General features: G+C 45.8%; 1 protein-coding gene across 5 annotated transcripts in view; it reads right to left on the bottom strand.

Annotated features, from left to right (window-relative positions):
* The window catches only part of ADAMTS9 (ADAM metallopeptidase with thrombospondin type 1 motif 9), an 80,402-nt gene that overhangs the window by 29,402 nt on the left and 26,744 nt on the right, over positions 1 to 24,256 (bottom strand). For all 5 annotated transcript variants that reach the window (XR_010082295.1, XM_063411806.1, XM_063411808.1 and 2 more), the window contains 16 exons: positions 19,856 to 20,037; positions 19,614 to 19,750; positions 18,452 to 18,569; positions 18,093 to 18,188; positions 15,403 to 15,569; positions 15,165 to 15,294; positions 14,476 to 14,602; positions 12,635 to 12,845; positions 11,746 to 11,910; positions 10,499 to 10,663; positions 9,504 to 9,623; positions 7,620 to 7,724; positions 7,307 to 7,474; positions 6,846 to 7,130; positions 6,036 to 6,197; positions 5,273 to 5,449 (listed from right to left, as the gene is read on the bottom strand). Coding sequence is in view for 4 of the 5 variants with exons in the window: in XM_063411806.1 (XP_063267876.1) it covers positions 5,273 to 5,449; positions 6,036 to 6,197; positions 6,846 to 7,130; positions 7,307 to 7,474; positions 7,620 to 7,724; positions 9,504 to 9,623; positions 10,499 to 10,663; positions 11,746 to 11,910; positions 12,635 to 12,845; positions 14,476 to 14,602; positions 15,165 to 15,294; positions 15,403 to 15,569; positions 18,093 to 18,188; positions 18,452 to 18,569; positions 19,614 to 19,750; positions 19,856 to 20,037 (2,515 nt within the window). In the remaining variant the exon portion in view is untranslated. The remainder of the gene's footprint in view (positions 1 to 5,272; positions 5,450 to 6,035; positions 6,198 to 6,845; positions 7,131 to 7,306; positions 7,475 to 7,619; positions 7,725 to 9,503; positions 9,624 to 10,498; positions 10,664 to 11,745; positions 11,911 to 12,634; positions 12,846 to 14,475; positions 14,603 to 15,164; positions 15,295 to 15,402; positions 15,570 to 18,092; positions 18,189 to 18,451; positions 18,570 to 19,613; positions 19,751 to 19,855; positions 20,038 to 24,256) is intronic.

Below are 24,256 nucleotides of genomic sequence, written 5' to 3'. Positions count from 1 at the left end.
TTTATTTCTCCTGTGTGGGCCTGTGCAGATGTGCAGATCTGCAGCCAGGGATGGGCCACCCATAACACAAGGACTGAAGCCAGTCATTGCTGAACAGCAGTCTCATCACATCTTGTTTGAGTTTAGGCCTAGAAAATGACTGTTTCATTGAGAAGAAGTGTAAGAGAGGAGGTGTAAAAAGGCAACCACAGAGGCATGCCAAATGCAGCCAAACAGCCACTGCACTGTGGGAGGAAAGAGCCTGCTCTGAGTGGGAAAGTGCACTGAGGAACTTGGGGAGAAGATGCACTGTCTGGGGGCAAAGGGATGAGAAGAGTTTAAAGATACCTCAAAATAACCTTTGTAAGTCTAACCACTGGTCCAGCTCCTGTCTGTCCTGGCAGTGGCAACAGGAGAGGTTGCTGAAGGACAGCAGATGAGATTCTCTGCAGCTCCTTTCCCTGGCACTTCTCCTGCATTTAGTCACTGGATCAGGGAGGTCAGAAGGGACATTGCTGACCAGTCCTTTTACTTCTCTATCAGACTAAAAGGTCATGAGGGGTGTGAAGACCAGTGGAGGCCTGCAACAGGGAGAGTGGATTGTAACAGCTGCCCTTGAAGTTGCAGGGAATCAGTCCTGTGAGGAGTTGATCCAGGAATCACTGCGGTGCTGGCTCAGTGTTAAGCACACAGCACCCCAGGGTGGTCCCTCACCTGCAGGGTGCAGCTGATGGGCTCCCATGGTTGTTTTTCCTGCTGATGGAGCATCAACACCAGCAAAGAGGAGACAGAGAACTGATAACAAAAGTACACCTATATAGTTCTTTAAGCAGAAACAGAAGGAGCAATGAAAGATGGTGATAATAGCAAAAAAAAAATGGAAAGGAAAACAAAAATTGGAGATTTAGGGTAAAGAGATTTAAAAAATGATGTTCCTCTACTGGACAGCTGGGTACCAATGGCTTAGCCCACCTGTGATTGCCTTGGAGCCACCAGCTGTGGGCACTGAGGTGAGGAGAGAGATGCATGTGCACCCATCACCACTGCCTCAGAGGAGCAACAGGCTGAAACCCTTCAAACAAAACCCCAACAGCAGTTCAGCAATGCTGCTGTCACAGCAAATTCACTTTCTGCAGAGGAGAAGAAGGGAACAGCAGCATTATATACACTTGCAACCAAATCTGTCCCCGGTTATCACTTCTGCCCTAGCCAGACCTGACATCCTGCCTGCTATGAACATTATCAGAACAACGACACAGAGAATATTGCTGTTGAGCAGCCTATTTTCAGCCAGCTGCATGAGGAAGGCATTTTGCAAACAACATGTTGGGGATTTGACAGAATTAAATACAAATAACCCAAAGTTTCCACTGACACCAACTTTAAGATTAAAATTCTGGAGCACCAGCTGCCTGACACAGATGTTGGCTAGGCAGTTCTTCCACTCCCCACCCAGTTCAGAGCCCCTTTGCTGCTCTGTCCCTGTGTGCAGCCAAAGAGTCCTGCAAAGCCATCAATGCCACCAGCTTCCTGCCAAGGGAAACCAATGCTGTCCTAGCCCAAACTTGAACTCAGATCCACAATAACAGAGTTTGGAACTTAGCCAGTTAATGTTCTAATTACTCATCAGTAAGCTTCTGATTCTTCATTAGAGCAAAGGGCCATTAAGGACTCTGATACCAGCACCTCTGCCTACAGGATACAGAGCTGGGAAGCACTGAGAGCTACACAACCACTGCACCAGCAGCTTGAACTTCAAATATCCAAGACTGACAAGTACTTGCCAAAGCAGACTAATTTTAAAGTTGTAATACTTTTTTGTAAAAACCCAAACAAACCCCAAATAAATCTAAACCTCACCCACCCATTTTCCAGAGTTCCAAGTCAAATGAGCACTGCCCTGTGCAGTGAAGCCCAAATGACTCGCCCAACTGACCAGGGTGCTGTGAGATATAATTGTTTTATCTTATCTGTGACCATTTCCTAACTTGGAAAGAATGAGAAGCCCACAACAAGTTAATTCAGCATTCTCCATAAATTGTATCAGGATACAGTTGGATATTAAGGCAAACGCAAAATATCAGAGATAACTGCATGGAGCAAATCTGCTCCAAGACAGGTGCTTTAAGGGAGGTTATGCATATTTTTTATATATGTGGTATATATATGGGTATATTTATTAAAACCAAACCTCGGGTTTTAAGTGAAGCAATGGGTAATTCTTGTTGTGAACATCTCCCTCATTCTGGAGAACAGGGCAAGATTTCCTCTCAGGATTCAAGAGTGTGTATGGAGATCTGCAGTCACACCATAAAGCATTCAGGGTAGAAAAAACACTCTCCATAGTCTGGTGACAGTCAGTGCACGTTTTCTAAAGCATGGTTTTAATAAGAAAGTCAGGTCTATCACATGGTGTACAATTCTGCAATGGGTAAATACATATTCTTAAATAAGCAGGGGAATAAAAGTATCACCTCCTCTTAGTCCTCTTTGAACATACATTATAACGACAAAACACCTCACCAGTCTTCTGTTGTAAAATTATCATTTACACATACAATCTGTTTATCCATTTAATTATCTCTTCCAAACCTGGATTTAACCAGCCAGATAAAGGTCACTTGTTTACTGTATAAAATCCCAGTGGAATTTTGCCAGAGGACTGTGGGTTGGATGCTTCGGACTGTCTCTGCTTTAATTTGTAGGTATTTTATAGTACTAATTTCACTGAAACTTGAGTAATGCTAAACCAGTCAGATGAAAGAAATTACTTATCCAAACTTTGTAATTCATACACTTTTAACTGTGTTTGTTTAATCATTGAGAACGACAATTTCTGTTGGAGAACAAAGCAAGTAAAAGAAAAGCCAGATAAAAGATGGAACATTGCAGAACCGTTTCAGAAAATTTAGTAAAAGTTACCAAAACTAAGTATATGATCTGAATTTAGCAAAAGACTCAAGAAATTATTATACAAATTCATTTATGATTACATTCTACTTGTCTTTAATTTTCACTGTTCAACATTAACATTAAACATTGTAAATGTATGCAATATTTATATAAAATTAAATAACAGTATTGGAAAAATAAATACACTTTTACATAAATACATAAATCCATACTGCTGAAAAGTTTCAGCTAATACTATACTCTTGTTTCAAAAGTGACCAAAAAAATATGGTAGTGACACTCCATCCCAACAGATGAAGTATGTACAGCTACAGAATGATGTTTGCAACCGATGACAGAGCTAAAGCAAATCCAGGTGATACCACACGAAAGGAGAAAAATTTGGCCGTTACTACCTACAGTAGTAGCACGAGGTAGACATACACGTGGAGTGTTCTGCTGGAGGGACACGAAGCCCTGGGGACCCCAGAGATACTTCTCAGTCTTCAAACAGCTCTGGGTCCCCTACGTCAGAGCCCAAGGACAGCTTGGCAAATGAGACTGAAAAATCCAATCAGTTCCTGGTAATGACGGGGGCTCAGCCCTGCAGCCCCTTCCCCAGGGCTGTGACCCTGCGCCAGCTGGGAGGAGACACTGCAGGCAGGACAGGGTGTCCCTGCCCTCCATCTGTCTGCCAAATGTCCCACCTGCTCCCAGGAGAGCAAGGACAACCCACTGAGACTAATACAACAGAGTGGAGCCAAGGGATCTTTTCCTGGGTGAAAAGAAAACAATCAGACTAAAGGACTGCACCCTGTGTTTCCAACACTGAGAAGCAGGTGCAGCCCTGGAGCCTGTTCCTGAACAGCCATGGAAAGGCTGAGTGACACCAGAATGAAACACAACTCTGTCCACACCTTTGGCTCTTACAAATGGTCCAGCACAAGTAAACCAAGGTTGGCAGCACCTCCCAGCTGGCAATCCTGCTGGGCAGCCAGCACACGCATCGCTACCTCTGTTTACCTCAATTCGCTCGTCCTTAACACCAGCCAGGTTGATGGACAAGGGGTACATTAGCACCTCAAATGAAATATTTCATAGCACTGTCCCTTGTACTGGTGAAGCACCGGATACATACCAGTTCAGCAGTTTTATGGCTATTGCAGAACTCACTGAGGTATGATAAAAATATTGAAGAGTGTTACTGAAGGCATCCATGTTACTGAAAGCACCCACGGAAGGAGAGCAGGTTTTGGCAAGATGACTTTCCAAACTATGACAATTAAGGAAGTCCAATACATTAAAAAACAGGCCTCTTTTTTCTTCTCCTATAAAGTGCTTTTGAATCAGGTTTTTTTTTTTTTTTTAAGTCTTCAAATGCTTTTACAACAAAACATACAATAAAGGCTGGCATCTGTTTGAAGGCCACTCCAAAATGGACAGGTCCGTGGTTTTCCAGGGCTCCAGAAGCACCTCAGGTGGCACTTGCTTTGGTGCAGGATCAGAGCAGAGGTTGCTGCTCTGGGCAGGGAGAATTGCAAAGGTGTGGCACCCAAAATAGCACCCCAACCGTGTGGTTCAGGGCTGCTCTGTCCTCACAAGAGCATCTCTGTAGCAGACTCCTCCAGCAGCAAAGGAGCAATGTAAGACACCTCTGCTCTAAATACTATTTTGTTATTGGGAAACTCCCAGGGTTTTATGTCTTTGAGCACCTTGCTGATCATTTGCTGGCTTAGTGATAGAGCAGCAGCTGGAGATCAAGCCAGACAATCACTCTCCAGAACCAGAGAGATGCATGAGAATAGCTTACAGGTGCCTTTGAACTGTACATCACAGTCTTATTATATACACAGGAACAGAAATAGAGCACAGGTGTGAATGCACACGTTTCTATGTAGGTCTGTGTGTGGGCAGGTAGGGACATGCACACACATCTGTACACACTTATACATGCCTGGGAACTGATGCCATTTAGCACGTTCTCCCCACTTATCTTGCTTTTGGCAGGGAACACGTGACTGCTAGACCAGTAGGTGCCCAGTGCAGCATTACCATTAAAGAGCAGAACAATTTAACTTCAATGGAAATGTACTGCAAAATTCCACATTTAAATCCATATGCAAAAACTTAGAACCAAGATTCATAATGCACAGCACTTGCACAGTGTAATAAAATGGACAAAGGTGGCTACTTAGCAGAAAGTGCCTTTTAAATTAAAGGACTCGAACTCCCCTAATGTAAGCCCTTCCTGAACAGGTGTTATTCTGAATACATTGTAAATAATCCTCTGTAAGTGCAGTTTTAAGACATGAAGCATTAGCACCTTGGTTTGAAGCAAATTAAATGTTGTTAGGGGATATCTACAAAACGGTTCACAAAGAGAAAGAGTTTATGGTCGTACCGAGCTCCAAGGACCAGCACTCCAGGCAGCATCTCTAGGACAGTCCTGCACATTGCACTGCTCTCTGTCTGGTGGCTTGTCAAGGATTTCACAGCTCAGATCCGTAAACCTTTCTCCATTAGGGCGCTGACACACCACCAGCCGTGTCCTTGTCCCTGCTCCACATGGCTTCGTGCACTGCAAGTCAGCAGAGGACAGAGCAATCACCGTTGGGACAGCAGAAATACAACTCACTCCCTGCTCAAAACACTAGCACCTCAGAAAACCAATGGTAGTTTTTGTTCCCAACTAACCCACTCCAGCCAAATCCCCCTCATGAGCCTCAGATTGACCTTCAGCTGCTTCAGCTTCTCTCCCCCTAAAGCTGTTCATGCTGCTCCACCATGATATTGCCCAACTCAGTGTGATAGTGGAGGTTTACATCTCCAATTGCTCATCTCAGATTAATTTTCAAAAGGGAGCAGTGCTTTTATTAAAAAATAAAAAAGGGGCCTTCAGTTAACTAGGCTTCTCTTAAAAAAAACAAAAGACTTCATTTTTGTAAAACTTACTTTTGCCTGGGAAGAAAGTTTTCCCATGACAAATGGAAATGGAAACACCACCCAGCAATCGCTCGGGTTCACTCATTTGTCAGAGACTGCCCTTCAAGTTCCAATCTTTCTAATAAATGTCACCACAATACCCCTCTCTTCTCCCATTTTTCAGCCACCTGCTAATGAAAGTCTTACCCTGGGCAGGGAGCCCAGATGGATGGTGCACTCACCTCTCCCCAGTTGCCATAGGCCCACTGAGGGCAGGGGCCGGATTCGCAGGATCTCTGCTCCATGGGTTTGCTTTTCTCATCGCAGTTATTTGCAGTGTATCCGTTTTCATCCTGGCACACCACGACCCGCCGCTGGAACCCCCCTGCACACGTGCTAGAGCACTGCAAGACACAATTGCCCACAGCTTCATTGACTCCAGGAATAAGTTTGCATTCCCAGCTCCTTCCCAGTGCTCTGCAGTGGGAATGCACCGCTAGAAGGTTAATACACATAACAGGCATTATTAAACTTCAAAACCCAGCTATTGCTAATAGCAGTGCAATGACTTAGGTGCTGACTAAGCAAAGAAAGTAAACACCAGCCTAGTTTTAAGCGGGTGAGTAATCCCTGCTGCAATGTTTAACATCCCATTTGTGCTTAATTCCCTTTAGAGACTTCCATGATAAAGCGTTGCATACTGCTTGCAATGAGAGGAGCAGGCATCGAGGCTCTGTTGTGCTTTGGCAACAACTCTGCACAGCTGTAAATGTCCCAGCAGACAGCCAAGAAAGAGAGGCTGGCCTTTGCCTCATGGAAAATGATGCTGTCAGCTTTCTGCCTAGACTGTCTTGAAGATACGAGATATGAAAGGCTGACAAGCGATGCCTGAGCCCTTCTGCAACACTTGCCTGTGTGAGCAGAGAGCAGACAGCAGAGAGAAAGGTACCTCTCTCTGTTCCCTTTGTGCTGACTTTAAGAAAAGACTGGATTAGCTTGGGAAAGAAACAAAACCCAACAAAACCCAGGAATAAGAGAATCAGGGCACTTACAGCACCCCAGGGGCCAATCCTCCACTGATTGCCTCCTGGTATATGCGCACGGTTTCGGTTCGGGCTGCCCCCAGGGTGCGGTTTGAGGCGATGATCCGGATAGAGGAAAGGGGGGATGGGCTTGCCGTAGTCATGGCTGTTTGGATGACAAGGAGACATGGAGCAGTCTTGCTCGGTGGCAGGGAGGTCGTCTGGGTCACACTCGCTCCTATCCACCAGCTGGTCACTGTAATTGATGCAGATCACTTGTCGCGTTGCCTTACCTTGACCACAAGTCACCGAGCACTGCATTACAGTGGGAAAAGGAGACACAGTCACATTTCCAGTTTTGAAAACCAGCTCTTGCTAACAATGAACAGCAGAAACCCAAATAATCTCACTTATAAAAGGGCAAGTGTGACAGATTAATGAAGCATATTTCCAGCAATAAGGCCTCTTGCAAGAGACAGCGTGATGCTTACAGAGCTCCACTCCAAGGCTTTCCACTGCCCGCATGGTGTTACGGTGCACATTTCTGTGGCTGATGGCTTTGGAAGGTGGAAACAAGCTGACTCATCGGCCACGGAGCCCTGGTCATCCCGGCAGCTGACGTATCTCATCCGGGTTCCCTTCCCACACGTTGCAGAGCACTAGGGAAGAGCAAAGAGCACTCCATTAGGAAGTTGCCTGACACACATTTCAAAGACTTTGTAATGAAAAGCTGGGCATATGCACCTAAAAATATCACATTGTCTACTATAAAGTAATCCTGAAAGTATGATGATGAGTGCTTACCGGTGTCCAGGATCCAAATCTCCACTGTGTCCTGTGAGTGCCTGATATGGCTCTCTTGGCTTCAGGACTATTTGGATGGGAAGGACATACAGCTACTTCACAGTCCTGTACAGGAAATACATGGGAGAAAAGTAGGAAATAAAGCATTTGCAGATGTTTTGATTAAACCATCTCCTCTTCAATGTAATTATGAAGAACATGCAACATCTTGAAACTCTGTGACCTGCATGTGTTATGCAGGCAGGCTTCCTCCCTGCATCCTCTTGGTGAATCAGCAAAACTCAGTATCAGTATCCTGGGGCCTTCATATCCAGTACCCTATGTGGACTTTTGACTTACTAGGAACTCTGCAATAGGGATCCCCATAACCATGTGCCATCTCCATACATTAAAACCAGATGTTTTTGAGGCAAAAGATGAAAGTTCATTAAGGGTTCTGGCATGAACACACATCTGCAAAACAGCAACTTTATCTCCCTTCAAAGCTCCCTTCCTTCAGTGTGAGACCTGCAGCCCACACAATAAAGGTTATGCTGCTGATTGCAGCCCTTTGATTCCCTGCAGCCCACCAGACCACCTATATCCATGTGCTGATCTCCACCACACACCAAGCAACGTGAGGCTCTGGGGACAGACATGTCATTCTGCTCAGACCTCGTACAGTGCCTCACAGGAGGGCTCTGGTCCTGCCTGGGCCTCCCGGGAGGTCTGGTGCCAGAAACTATGAACATCCATGACTTTACTCCATTGAGTAGTCCTTGCCAAAAAGGAAATTAATAGTGATTGTCCCTATGAGGGGGAGAGCAGCTTCTGACAAATGGCAAACCTGATTTCCATTCTGCTGTAATTTCACTTATGCTGGAGACATGCACGCCAAACGATGGCTGATGACAGGTGGGTTTGTTACCCCTTGACTGTAGTGCAACTGGTCTCCATACATGGGGAAAACAGCTCTTTCCCAAATGTTGTGGCCTTAGTTAAACTCTGTCAGTTCATGCAAGACTGAAGCTGCACAGTGCATGAGCACTAAAACTCTCCTAGATGACAGATAGATGGTAATGTCCTATTTTATTCAGCTCCTCCAGACACCTTGGACATATTCTCTGCTTGAAATGGGAATTTACATGTTTGCTTCCAAGTACACAGCATGGAAATGTCTTCAGCAAATTTGCAACATTTCTTAATTTATCTGGCTAGGAAGGACGTGTCTGGAACTGTAGCTGTCACAAACATTACATTGTCAAATCCAGCAGAAAAGAAATCACAGCTTCTCACCCTCATTTGTGGTGAGGGGCAACAGCAACAGTCCTGCTGCCACATACGCCCATACGCCCAGACTGCAGCCAGGCATTCTCGACTCCATGCAAGACAAAGGAAGTGTCTGCTGTGTCAGGACCTGAACCTTTGAGGCCAGTAAATACTGTCTCAACCTTGTGGTCTCTTGTTGTTATCCCATATTCATCCACTGCTGCTTCTTTACCTCATGTAGAGTCCAGCTTTAGTATTTGAACATACCCTCACATTCCATTGTATGACTAGAGCTCCATGAATATAAACCATAAGCAAAGGTAATTCATCTTCACCCACGAAGTCCTGATACACTGATAGGTTGTCTGTTGCCTTTCTGGCAATCTGGTGTTTCAGAGCATCAGGTGAGGAGAGGATCTGAATGGGAACTCCCTGAACACAGTTTATCTGTCTCATTTCTACCAAAGCAGGGTGCTTTGCTGCATCTTTCCAACAACCATGAGCAGCCCAAGGTACTGCTCTGCAGGGCTGGCATTCAGGGCAAGGCTTTGCTGCAGCAAGATGCCCCTGAACCTGTAGCCTGGACACTTTTATACACACACTGGGAAAAGATGGAGACAAGACAGCAGGATTTACCTGGGTATCTGTGGGCCTGGTTGCAGCATTACACTCATTATCATCCACCACTGACACATAGGTGCCCACAACACACTTCACTGCTCTCATCTGGTAGCCTTGGCCACAAGTCACAGTGCACTGGGAGAAGACACATGGGAGAAAAGAACACTAGGTCTGAGTAAGTGCTTTGGTTAGAAAGTATTAATCAGCCCAGCCTCTGTTTAGGCACGTAGCAAGAGCAGCAAAAACAAAAGACAGTTTCCCTTCTGGTTTGGTTTCTCTCCACTTCATGCATTTCAGCTTTAAATTAGGTCAAAGTTTTAACTTGCTGCAGCCACCAGTGCCTTGCACGCTTCACTGGCTTCTTTGGGAAGGAAGGTGCGAGCACTGAAATGATTTACTTTGCTGCACACATTAGAGTCAGAGTCTGGGAGAACCTGCATGATATCCTTCTTTAAAACTGGTTGTTCAGCCCCATGGTAGCACAAGCAGCTAATGAATAATTTTACTGATGGGAAATATGTCTGACTGGGACAACTGGTCTGGGTTTGTTGCTGTTTTTTTAAGTCAAGAGCTAACAGCTTTATGAAAAAGCAGATGCCAGAACACTCTGGGAGGAATGAGTAACTTGTATTTTAACAGAAAAAAACCCCTCACTAACTCAGAAACTGGAAAACATTAAAAGCAACAAAAGTTACTCAATGCGAACAGCTTTTCTGTGAAAATTAGGCCATGTATTTATGTGCCTAAATATGGATTTAGGAGTGTAACCTTGGAAACCCCTTTTTTTGAAAATCACGGCCAATTTAGTATGACAGAGATTAAATTTAGCACAAAGGGCAGGTACTGTTATTGCTGCCTATCCGCTGAACCCAAGCAAACAGAGGGCTGCTTTGGTGTGCAAATCAATTAACACAGTTACGCTGCTGAATTTGGATGAAAGGGCAGCGCCCAGCCCCAGCCACCCTTATCCAGGTCCCCCCAGCCAGGAGCCCTGTGGGGCTGTGTGGTACCTGTCCCCAGGGCCCCACTTGCCACGAGGCACACTCCTGCTGCTGGCACATCTGCACTGACTCTGGCTTTGTCTTGGGGTCGCAGAACCTGTCGTTCAATCGATCTTCTCCAAACTGGCACCACGTCTGGCGGTGCTTGTGCCCTTTTCCACAGGTGACCAAGCACTGCGAGGAGAGAAGTGCAAGCTCAGGTGGTGCCAGGGATGCACTGCCAGCTCAGCACCTGCCCTGGCACTGGAAAATAAACCTGGAGACCTACTGCAACTATTGCTTAAAAAACTCTGGTGCTGAAGGGCAGCTGTTTAGCTAACGTCAGCATGTCCTGGAAGACAGGGGAGTGTCTTGTCAACAAGAAGATTGTGCTCAGGAGCTGGTCTAGAGCAGAGGCTGGAGCATGGAGAGCACAGCTGGGCTAGAATCCTTCAGCATGGGCAAAGTGAGACCACAAAGGCTCTTGACTTCCAGCAGCTGTGAGACACAAGGCAAAGGCACAGCACTACCCTGTGGGGTTTTAGCTGTGCACAACAGGGTGCTGCTAAAAAACTTGTTCTTTCTGAGTGTGCATTTTAAGGGTCTTGCTTTCTGTAGGCTGTGAGTGCCTCTCCCACTGCCCTGGTGTGGCTTGGACTGCCACCAGCTCGAATCAGAAGACACGTTTGTACAGAACAGTCCCTGTTCCCATTTAATTGCATTCATTATGACCTAAAAGAACATGACTCATAGAAACAAGAGAAATTTGACCACAATGATGATGAGCACCCTTTGAAGACTGTTCTCCAGCACCCCCATTCCTGCTGCGGAGACAAACCTATCAAGACAGCTTTGTTGCACTGAAAAAACCACCAGGAGCAGTGGAAGAGGTAATAAACAGCAGAGAAGCTGAGCAAAACATCAGCAGGGTGCAATCCTACCCTCCAGTGACAGCCAGAGCTGCCAGGGCTCTTGAGGACAATCTTAAGGGAAAATGAGGGCAGAAGGTATTTTTCTTCCCAAATGTACAGCAGAAATACAGGAAAGCTGGGGAGAAATTATTGCAGGATTGGAGAGACATTAACCCCCTGTGGCTTTGCAGGGAGGAGAGTGGCCACTTGACCAGTGGTAACAAAGCCAATGACTCTGCTGCCTGTCTGAAGCCTCAACAAACAAATCATGACAGACAAGCAGGGGTGGACACACCTCTCTGCAGATGCCAGCCCCTCAGGGTGGAGAACCAGCAGGGTGAGCCTACCCTGGTGACCTGCACCTACCTCGGACCAGTCGCCGGTTTTCCACTGCGGGCACGAGAAGTCGCTGCAGCGCTGCACCGTCAGCTTCTCCTGCTGGCTGCACTTGCTGTCGTCCAGGATGTCGTTGTAGGTGTTCACACACATGGCTCGCCGCCGCCGCGTGCCCCCGCCGCAGCTCTTGGAGCACTGCGAGGGACACACACCCAGTCAATATTTCCTGCCACTCTACTGCTATTGCCTCCTTCATCTTTGCAGTCACTGTGGACTGACTGCAGGAAACCTCCGGAACAACAATTTATACTTTAAGGAACAGGCTTAAACTTTCTGTATGCCTTTAAAAAGCTAATCCTGCTAAGCTTAATAAAATGTCGTGGCAATGTGTTTCACAAATTCATTTCAGTTTATAAACCCATTATTACTTTTGTAAGTGTTGCCTTTCAGTTCTCCTAAATGGCTACTGCTCGTTCTCATTTTAGGAGAGATTAACTCTCTCAGACCAGCCAGCCCCCCCTTCACTGTGCCCTCCCCGGAAATCCCCTGGCTCGTCAATCTCTCAGTGCCTGCATTCAGGAATTTTCTTCTTCATGCAAAACCTAAGATGTGTATAGGAAACAAATTTCAGAAGTCCTCTGATGACAGCAACATGTCCTCCCCAGCTCCTGGCAGGGATGACAGCTTTGATAGCAGAAGACATCTAGCAGAGCTCCATGTAATGAAGACAGATACTTAAAGTGTAGATTAATTGCAGTGGAAGGTAAGGAGTACCAGGCTGACTCAGGTTAGAGTGTCCTCCAGAGGAAGCAATGAAAGCAGAACCACTGTGGCCATATTTTACATATATTCTGTTAGCAACCTAAACAGTACTCCTGTGCAAGGAGCAGCATTCGCTGTGCCACAGAGCATCCCTCACCTCAGTCCAGGCCGAGTACCGCCACCCTCCCACGTTACAGTCTCCAGTGCACTTCTCCCTCGTGCTGGGCTTGGCCTGGCTGTTGCAGAAGCGGTCGTCCACCTTCTCTATCTTGCCCTCAGGCCGGCTGTACTTGGAGCAGTAGATCTCCAGGGTGCGGTAGCCCAGCCCGCACTGCGCCGTGCACTCGCTCTTCCTCGCGATGTGCCACCTGCGCCAAGGACAGCAAACATCAGCCCTGGGCTCTGCAGGGAGCGTGCTCAAGGGTGTTACACAGAAATAAGGAATATATGCTCTTCAATAGAAAGTTTTGGCTCTGTGTCACACTTCCCGATGATTTGGGACTTTCAATTACCCTGGCATTGCTGCTTGAAAGGAAGGAACTGTCAGCAGGTCTCTCTTAAGCAAGAGAAAGACAGCAAAGCCACACTGTAACCCTGTGAGACCAGCCTAGGTAGCAAGATGAGCTCATGGCCAATCAAGGAACAGTGCTCTGAAAGCTTCTGAAAGCTTTTCACCCCATGTTCCTTTGCACCTGCCAGCTCAGCATCTGAAAACTAAAAGCTGGAAAATACAGCATCAGAAAATGATCTGCACAGGCTTGACAGGTGTTCCACATTGCAGGACACCCACAAAGCAGTTTCAGCTCTCCAATGGACGGGCAAATGACTTGCTACAAGACACTCAAGCCCTAGCTGTGTCAGCAGGGATTAGAAGTGTTCCCTCTTGACAGACAGATTTCCAGCTTGCTCCTCCTCTGTGAGATGGACAATAAGGGTGATGCTGGAGGCCCCCACGGACCCACCTGGGGATACACCCCTGCCTCATATCAGCCCAGCTCTGCAAAGAGATGCTGGACATGAGGCCTGACCCAGGGAGGTGCTGGAGACCCTGAACCAACAGGAGCCCATTGCCCTTCACACCTGGCAGAGGTGGCTTCTCAGGGAGGAGGCAGTGACATCCTCTGGGGGCCCTGGAGACCCTTGGGCTGCTGCCTGTGCCTGGGCAGCCAGGGAGCTCCCAAGCCAAGAGAGCAAACTCTCAAAGCCCAGAGAAGAATAAGATTCAAGAGGATTTGGAATCAATAGCCCCTGACTGGTGGGAGCCTCACATCCCTGCATGCTTTTCAGCCTCCTGCGTTTGCCCTTCTCAAGTTTCCAACCTGTTGCAATGGCAACAGCTGTTACCGCGACAACCCGGCCCTGCACAGCTTTAGCAGGGCTGGAGAAACCCCTCGGGAAACTTGGCCACCTCAATTGCTTCACCAGCAGCTGCTTAATGCCACCATATTTAAGCCCTAGAAAGGAAAACAGATTGCTTTCTAAACGAAAATGGGTTGTGATGATTTAGGCTGTGCTCCACCAATTCCAGCTTGCCTGGAATTGTCTGGGGAAAGCCCCAAAGCCATTGTACACTTAAGCCTATTCTTTGCTTTAAATAAACAATGATAAATGCAAGTCTTAGCTATAAGGCTATAACTTTTGCTTTAAGTATATGTTTTCCCATCTTTGAATGGTGCTGAGCACCTCTTATCCAGGCAGATGCAAATTTCAGGCCCTCTATTGCACAGGGAGATTTTTCAACATTAGAGAATTTTTGTTATAGTTAACCCTAACTGAATCCAGCAAGAGAAATGTAAAAGCATTGAAAAGTGCTTTTCAAAAACACCACTGGTGGATGACAACCCCTCTTGGTTGACAAAGAAGCAACTACCAATCCTTTTCATTTTCAAACTCTAATATAGGCTGGTGAGAAAGGGAATTATGGTGAGAAGTGAAAGGAAAGAAGAGCAAATAATAAGTACACAATGTTATTTATATACATGGCTGAGCACAGTGCACCTTAATTCACATTCTGTGTTACAAGGCTCAGTGGTGGGGTCAGGCTGGGGAATTCGATCGCATCGCTGGTCTGACACCGTGAGCTGATCTGACTCTCTCTTACACACAGGCTTCCTTTTTCGTTCTCCTGCACAGAGAAAACCATGGTCTGAGTCACACAGCAAAGTGATCAGTTCAGTTATTTCTCTTACACCTTTCATAGCAGTATTTAAGAGATGTTTAGGTGTGCTTTTCTACCTCAGAAACAGGGAGGGTGTTTAAGACTAAGCTGAGCAGAAGGGGTTTATTGCAGATAGGACGGACACAGGCAAAGTGCTGCAGTACCCCCACAAGGATGGATTCTGAGTGAGTATTTAGCAGGGTGGGCACTGCTAATGATTGGATGTCAGACCCAAAACCAGACACTGGTGCATTTTGCAGCCTTAGGAAATGCCTCATGACCTTTTCTGTGCTTCAGCTTCCTCACCTGCAAACCAGGTTGTGAAGCTCATCTGGCTGGGAGGGGCTGTAAGGTGCCCTGCTCTGAAACCCAGAAGCACCTTGTAGGATGTTACCCTCCACTGCAGACCAGGGAACCAATCGTACCCACAGGGTGAGAATCTCGAAGAAATCAAACAGAGAAGGATCTGACAGCAATGCCCAGACCTCAAATGAATCCAGGACAAAACTAAGCCTTCCCAAGCACCCACCTTGGCAGAGCTTACTGCAGGGCTGCCACGGGCCATGCTCATTCCAGTAAAACTGCTGAGGTTTGTCCTCAATAGGGATATTGAATGTGTAACGAACGTCAGGATTGTACAAATTGCCCACTGATAAAACCTGAGAGGAAGAAAAATGAGGCAGAGTAAACCAACAGACATCACTGCCCACTGTTTTCAGCCCAACAATTCTGGGCAGATTTGTTCATACACACAACATATACTTCACCTGAAGTGTTATTTCTTGCTCAATCCGATCTGTAGAATTAATCCTTTCAACAGTGTTATCAGAGCCGCTGTATTCGATCACAGCATTCCCAACTTTGATCTCCCTTTTAAACATACTGACGACAAAGTCTCCATTTAATATAAAGTCTCCTTGACTGTTAGATAAGGCTGCATAGGTGCAAAAAACAAGAACTAAAGAGGCAGAATTAACTCATACGTACATAACAACGTGGGTTGTGCTCTCAGTGCTCCTTTCCCTTGGGGTGGGGGGAAAAGCCCACTGGGACTCTCAAACACAAAGGATGTAAAGTGAGCAGCAGAGCTCTTGCAGACATTGTGCTTTCTTTTTTCCACTGGAAAGCCTCCTAAAAATGAAGGCTGAATTCCTGAAGTTGTTGCTAAATGGTTCAGACAAAACCCAATGCAGAGATATCCAAAAGGAATCCTGGGCTTGCTGCTGCACAGAGCACACATAGGATGTATCCCCACACATACCACAGAAATAATCCTGCCCAAACATTTTCATTAGCTGTGTAGATAGGCTGGCTTCCCTGGTGTTTCCAGGTGTGTTCTTAGGGTAAATGTACACACTCTAATTACCTAAACATAATTTTCTAGTATATAATTACAGGGCGTTTGGTCAGTATCTCCCCCTTTTTGTCTCCCTCTCCCTCTTTCCCCCATACTTTTTATTATTCCAAATCTTAAGGTATGCGAGAGCACTGGAGGCTTAAAGCCTAAATACTTTATAAAAGGAACAGTTTCCTGAAAACAGCAGTCTGCTGCACAACTTCACACTAATGCGATTATGTAGCTAATTTCCTAAGTTAGTTTCCCCACCATTTCACCCATCACAGCTACGTTACTAAAAAGCCCCTGTACTGAAAAATTTAAACACCAAAACACCAAAGGGAAGGTTTTTCCAACAAATGAGGAGAGATAATGAAGCAAAACACTGCTCAGTAGCAAACAGACATAGATGGAGAAAACCTCACAAAACAGAGGCTATACTCAACCAGGTTTCACATTTTGGAGGTTTCAAAGTTAGTAGGCAGTAGTGAAACTCATTAAAGGATTCCTTCTCTTTTACTGTATCTCCCATAACAGTAAGTACATCTCAGACTTGATGACAACATCAAATTCCTCCTAAATTGTTAAGCCACTACAAGGTTCACAGTAACTGAGGGCCCAAGATTTCACACTCAGTGAGCTGCAAAGTAAGTGGACACATGCACACTTCTCATTTGCTTCCAGTCAGGCCTAATGTGAAGAGATGCTTTCCCAGCAATATTAAAGCAACATTAAAGAAGATTTGACTTCATTGTTTCCCAAGAAGATTAAAGGCCCTCCAAGAAGAGCTGAGAAGTTTGGGGCTCCCTCTGGGTTGAACCAGTTTGAATAGGCATAACATAGGGAGGATTGTTTTTTCCAGGAAAGAGGAAGAATAAAGTTTGGCTCCCTCCTCCAAGACAGAAAACTCTGAGACCTCAGTAACATTTTTTTGGTTCTGATGTGCATTCATGCTGCACTACCTAAACTTTTTGCCTCAATGAAGGGTCCAGCCACATAAATGGCATTTCAGAGCAACAGCCAAGGCTGTCAGCATTGCCTCCCTTTGGTGCATGGCAGTCTCTGGTACGTGTTCTTAAATTAGTCCTTTTACCTTTGACAGGCGAGGGGCCACCAGCCAACTCCCCTTTGTAGCCTACCCAATTACAGAAAATTGGTGAGACAGAACAAGATGAAGTGTCCTGTTCAAAGATGTAAGTCCAGGACTCTGTGCTACAGGAACACATCTGGTGGTGCAAGGTAGAGTGTACAAAAGAGGAGGACCAGAGATTCTGAGAGACCCCCAACAGAACTTAGTGGCAAAACCAGCCTTCAACTGGCAAGTATAACATCAGTCATGATGTTCATTTATATTATCTCTGTTACTGAACCCAAAGAGAACTATCAATGGGCTGAGTTAGTGATCACGGTGTAAAAGACACTCAGGGCCATGCTAACAGCATATATGTGCATATAGCAGAGTGGTCTAACACAGCACCACAAGCATTTTCATCTGCCTCTAAGGATAGAGCCACAGATTAGAGAAAACAGTGACTATGAAAGTCCAACAGCACAGGCCAAGTTACTGTTACGTTTAAATCAAATCAACAACTTCGGTGCAGGGTATTTCTTTACAGTTACATGTCACTATCAGGCAGGGACAAGAAGGCCTCACTCTAAGTGAAATAAGAATTATTATTCTCAGAAGAATATAAAATAATTTTTCTTTGTATGTTTGCACAAACATCTTTCAGGACATGGCACCAGCCAAAGCATGGTGACAGCAGAGATAAAGTTGCAGTGAGGAGACTCCAGCAGAGCTCAGAATCCTGTTTGATTCCCAGTTTTATCCCTCAGCTCCCACCCAGGCTCAACAGTCCCTCACAGCCCTAGACACACCCTAAGGGAATATTTCTTATAACTGGTGAACCTGCCAAACTTTGCATCTAGGATGGCATGAACGGAAAAAAAAAAGAAAGAAGATAAGGCTGAATGTTTGGCAGACATAGAAAAATTCTCACCAAGAAAACATCTCCCTTAAATGAATTCTTCAACCTCCCTAGCAGAGAGCTGCCAATAGATATATCACCACAATCAGACAACCAAGCAGATTTCTGGAGTGAAATAAGGAGTACAACTCACCCAGGTAGTTGTCATCCTCTGGTTTCCCTGAGTAACTGTGCTGACGCACATCGATATTGGTGGCACCAGCTGGGATGCGAACCACAATGTTATAACCTAGGAAAGATTCAACAGAAAGTCAAGGCTATTACACAGGCACTTGATTTGTTTTCTACAGGGGAAGGGAAATGAGCTAAGTTACCTCACATTACACAAACTGATACTTTTCATTTAGGGATAGCATAAATAGTTATAAAATGGAATATACTATAGCTAGAAGGATATTGTGTTTTACATCAGTGTTTTTGTAGATTAAGTGTCGTAATGGCTTTTATAGACACACATTTTTCACTATAAAGTTTTTAGCAACAGATTCTTACCATAATGCACCGTGTTAAATGTGCCTGCAACAGTTTTGCATGAAGAATTATCCCCACCACAAACACCACATTTATCTCTTCTTGCTTTTGAATTCAGCACATGATCACATCCAGCTTGCTTTAAGAGAAAAATTGAAAAAAATAGATTGAGCAAACACAGACTAGAACAGCATTGACAAATCTCCTAATTAAGGCACACAAAAGCTGTGTATGCAAAAGGCTGCTGTGAGATAAACTGGTTTGCTTCCCCACATTTTTCCACTGATTTACAGTGTGGCCATCCCACAAGGTTTTACAACAAAAGGCTTTTTTACAAAGCAAGAATCAGAACAACTGTTAGCACCAGGTAATGCCTTTACTAGAAAAAAATTCTTGCATCAGTTGTTCCCATAATGAAAAGTGCAAAGAACAATTGTGAATGGAAATGTAGGGCTCTGGGGTGTGATCAGGAAGAACTGGTGCAAAGCACAGAAGGAAGCAACATTGGGATTTAGGCTGGGACTCCACAGCCCTCAGTAACTTAGGGCAGGTGTGCAAAGATCTTCCACTTGACTGTGTCCCAAGAAGAGCTCTAGAGTAAGATGAGGAGTGGCTGAGGGGGCTGGGGAGCCCAGCCTGGAGAAAAAGAGGCTCAGGAAAGACTTTCTCACTCTCTACAACTACCTGAAAGGAAGTTGTAGCCAGGGGGGATCAGGCTCTTTTCACAGGTAACAAGCAACAGGACAAGAGAAAACAGCCTCAACATTCAACAGGGGATGTTTAGATTTGATATTAGGAAATAACTCTTCACCAGAAAGGTTGTCAAACAGTGCCACAGGCTGCTCTGGGCAGTGGTGGGAGTCATCCTCCCTGGTGGTATAAGAAGACATCTAGATATGGCACTTGGGGGCATGGTTTAGTGGTGGACTTGGCAGTGCTGGGTTAATGGCTGGACTTGACCTCAAAGGTCTTTTCCAGCCTAAATGATCCTATGATTCCATGTGTGGCTCCTTGGCAAATCTGGAGACTGGCACAGGTTTCAGACCCTTTGGTGCTTACAGAGTCTGCACACACTGCTGGCATCCTCTGAGCGAAGAGGACACGCCGACAGCTGCCTGGAGCACGGCGCAGGAGCGCCAGCCTGCCCTACAAAGCTTTGGTGAGGAGGAGGGACAAGGATTACCCGGCAGAGGCCCTGCACGCAGATGTCGTTGGTGTCGGGGCCGCAGGGCGTCCCGTCGATGACGCGGTCCCGCAGCTGGTAATAGGCCGTGTTCCCCGCCACCCGGCAGAAGAGCTTGCACCGATCCTTCATCAGGACTGCGGGGGGAGGGAGGGACACCAGGAGCACGTTATCTGAATGCCCTCACCTCACCCGCAGGCAGCAATCCAGGAGGCAGGATCTGCATCCCCCCAGCCACTTACTGCCGCTGTATTTGGGAACCCAGCGCACGTTCGTGGGCAGCCCGTTGATGTTGAAGTGCTTCCCGTCAAAGTCGGCGCACTGCTCATCCCGGAAATCCTTCTTCAGCTTTGAGCACGGCTCTGTGTTGCAGGATTTAAACTTCATGCGGCGGCCCACGCAGTATTTCCCACCGTTTTTGGGTCTGCAGAGACAACATCAGGCTGAAAATGAGGTGGAATTGCAATTCTGCAGCCTGTTCAGTACAGTCAGGATTTGCAACAGCATTTTGTGGGCTCTGTCTTTGTGGCTATCTCTAATTAATATCCCATGTTGACAAGCAGGAAATGCTATGCCGGTGTCTAACAAAAAAATCTGTGTAAAAACCCCCATATATGCAATAAAAAGGCACGGAAAAGAGAATATTTGCTTTCTGATGGATGCCATGGTAGTAAGAGAAACCAGGAAGGAAGAGCAACATCTTCCTCCCTACCTGAGGATTTATTTTCACACTGAGAGATCCCACTCAGGCCCATGTCTCCTTACAACCCCATCAGTCCTATGGATTTCACGGCTGACAATTTGCCTTTGATTTAGTGGGTTGCAAATAACTAAACATTACAGGTGAAAAGGCTTCCTTCCCTGCAGAGGCTGAAAGGTCAGGAGCACTTAGTTCCTCATGATTTCTAGCCCCAAACGTTAGAAACGGTATTGTTGAGCACTTTGAAACAACTTTACCTCCATATGTTCCAGAAAGCACCAAAAATGGCCAATAAATAACTTACACCATTTTACAGCAGGATGACATTGGTATAAACTGAGAAGAGAGACTCCATCCAAGCCACATAAAACCCAGTGGATAAGACTAGGAGAAACTATCATTTTAAATTTCCTGACTCACAGATTCAGGGCTGTAGTCATACAACTATTTTTCTCATGTGTAGAAGAAGCCTTTGTCAGAGAACATCACTCTGAGGACTGAAAGAGCCTCTTCCATTCCATTTGCTGCCAGCAGTGGTGCAAGAATGAGCTGCACATCAAAATAACCACCAAACTTACATCTTCTACCTACTCCCTGAAAAATGAGCACCTGCACTTGCAAGAAGTTCAATCAGAAGAGCAACTTGCCAGGCTCCAACATCCTGGTACACACAACTCCAGCCTTCCAGGGCTGTTCTTCAGGATCAGCTCTGCCTTGCCTGGGGACCAGGAACCCATCTGTGCCCCAGGGATACTGGCAGAATGCTCCTTGCCTTGGAGCTCAGTTGGGAAGGAACACACACAAGATTTGCACACTTGGAGAATCCTTCAAGATGCAAATGAATGAGTGATAAATGGGAACCACCCCTTCCTGCAGAATAGAGATGCTCACCATGAGATCTCCATGTTTCATGCACCTCTACCAAAAGGAACAGCATCCCCCTGCACAGGCACAATAGTCTCTACTCAGAGTCAACAAGTTCTTGCAGCTGAACAGAATTTTTTAGCATCTCTGCACCTCCACCACCCAGGAAGCCCAGCAGTGCCTTTTCTCCCACAAATAACAAATTTCCACTCTTACACTCAAAAATTCCTTGTGACTCAAGTAGCAGAGTTCCTGTGAAAGAAATAAGAGACAGAAGCACAGAACAGCTTGCCCTTGCCAAAAGACTGCCTGCAAAACCAGGACAGGCAGGCAGACTTCTCACCACCCCATCAGCACCACACTAGGGATAGTCACAGGTTTGGCAGAGGGAGTTGCCTCCTTGAGCAGCTGCAAGTGAGATGCTGAGCACCACCAGTTACACACACGGGATTTTTCCTGTCAGCATCCTCCAGTCACTGAGATCCTCACTGCTGTGGTGCAGACTCCTCTAGTCCTATCCTAAATGCCACGGGAGCATTTGTCCTCAGGCACAGCCCTGAGCAAGAGCTACAAACATCAGCTCTACCTGCTCTGAGGGCAGTTCTCACAGGCCGTCTGGAAGTGAAATGTCTGTCACTTACAAAGGTTTCTGGTGTTTGCAATTAAGCAAGTACAAGTGATAAAAAGCCCAAACAACTGCAGATTCCTGATCACAGATTGATTTACAGTTCCTATTGGAGGAGTAAGTCTAAACCTGGTTTTTACTGATTTAATTTGTTGTCCACCTTGTTGTGACAAAGAACTTCAAAGAACTTACTTGATTGCACTTGGTACAGCTCCAGGGCTATCCCAGCACAGCAGTGAGTGCAGACACAGCCCAAACTCCTCCTTGCCTTGCAGGCACAATGGCAATTGCTGGGGGTTTCCCAATACCAGAGCCCATCCCATGGACTATTCCCATGCAGGCACACGAGCTACCTCTAGCCACTAAGGGACAGCTCAACCATCTTACTACACAGTACACAGGGAAAGCTCTTAATCATGGCAACAGCACAGTCCAGACCTGGGTGAGCCTGAGTCATTCATGAGGGCATTAAGAGGATCCAGCATTTTCACTTCAAAAGCATTTGTACCTCTGCAGGACTGTTGCAGTTTGATAAAGTCCCTGAGTTATTGAAACCTTTAAGCGGACATTTTTTTTTTAAATTGCAATTGTAACATTTTTATGGCAACCACATTGCTTCCAATATAAATCAATTTCACTAAAATGAAATTCTTAACTATTTACTTAAGGAGAACATGGAGAACATGCAGGAACCTATTTTTTTTTTTAAGGTATGTCTGATAAAATCCAAAAATCCCAAGCTACTCTTTCTCTTCTCTAGACATGACCCCTGAGATTGATATAACATTGACACATGGACACACCACAAACTGAAGGATGCTAAAGCTTGCCACCATGTTGCAAACTGTCAGCTGTGTAACCATGGCAGTAAATTTCCTTGCAGGCAGTGTTGGGGGCTGAAGCACACTCACACTTCTGACATTTAAAAACAGCTCCAAAGTCCCCTGACAGTTCCAGAGTGTTTTTAACCAGCATTGCTTCTCACAGAGTCTGGGGGACAGAAAGAGCTGACCCTGAAAAATAAGTCACCCTCATATAACATCGATTTTCAGTATCATGAAGAAATACAGCATACTTCATTCTGTGTAATATTTTTATGGATCATCAACTATGTACCACAGAGACAGAAGGGAAAGCAGTACATGCATAGAAACCTCCTTGTTTTGCTTCCATTTCCCTTCTCTCTGAATCATCTATTTGACCACTTAATAGCCAGCGTGGACCCACTTTCAATCCAGTATCATTTTCCTGACAAGCTCCTGCACACACCCCAGACCCACTGCTCTCCTCCCAGCAGCCCAGAAACTCTCAGGGAGTTTCTGGGAATGAGAAGGTCTCAGGGAATGATGGGGTCTCATCCCCATTCCCACCCAAACACTTCTGAAATAAATGATGCTTAATCCATCACCTTGAGCATTCTCACTTGCAGATTTTGAGGCAGCACCCAGCAGTCCTGGAGCACCAGGTACAAACACTCTGCCAAGAAGTGCTGTTTTGGGGGTGCTTTGTACCTGCCCCATGAGCAGCAGCTCTGCCTGGGAGCACCGAGGTTGTCACAAGGCAAAGCCCCAGCAGAATTAACTCCAGGGCACATGTGTTCATTTGCACATTTGCCCATGTACCTGTGCTCATGCATGACTGCAGAAAAATCTGTGAAGCTCCAGTGTGCACAGATCAGTTTGAAATATCCTTCCCTGCATTCCAGGAAGCCCTAGGACTGGGAATTGGTTGGTGGCTAGCACAGTTTTCTATACGTGTGTTTACACGTCAGGCTCAGCCAGTTTTCAGCACAGGTGGATACTTCTGTGATGGACTAAAATGCAAATGTCATCTGACTCATATACAGAGATAACACTCCCCCATCCAAAAAGCCATTCCTGAAAACAGAGCTTCTGGTACTGACATTTTATCAAATATGCCATTTCCCATAATACTGCAACATGTCTTTCAAAGAAAGCCAGGGCTTGCACCACCGAGCCTCTGAGGATGAGTGCAGCCATGGGCTTTGTCCACCAGCCAGGCTCAAATTCCCATGTGGGCAATCTCAGTGGAGAGGGTCTGGTCTGGTTAGCAAACACATTCCTTCAGGGTATGTCAAAACAGTCTGTTGCCATTCCAGAGGCTTACAGCTCTCTTCCTGCATCCCTGCAGGATACACATCCCTGTAGGTGTCAGAGCACTCTACAAAGAGACGCAGGAACTGCAGCCTTACTTTCTGTACCATGGAGGAAAAGGATGTAATTTTCAGTACCAGATTTAACACAATTTTTTACTGGATGCAAGATCCCACCCTAGATCCTCATGCACAGAAAAAACTTGAAACAGCTAAATAATTTTTGAATATAAAAGTTATACTGAGAATTATTTTGGACCTTACTCCAGGTATCTGGGTTGGGTTTGCTGCCTTCTGTAACAAAGGAGAAACTGTCTGTTTTTGAAGTACTTTGAAAAGGG

This window comes from Prinia subflava, chromosome 14 (assembly GCF_021018805.1).
Source record: "Prinia subflava isolate CZ2003 ecotype Zambia chromosome 14, Cam_Psub_1.2, whole genome shotgun sequence".
Lineage (NCBI taxonomy): Eukaryota > Metazoa > Chordata > Aves > Passeriformes > Cisticolidae > Prinia > Prinia subflava.
Note: the sequence above shows the minus strand (reverse complement) of the source record. Positions and strands in the feature narration are given on the sequence as shown.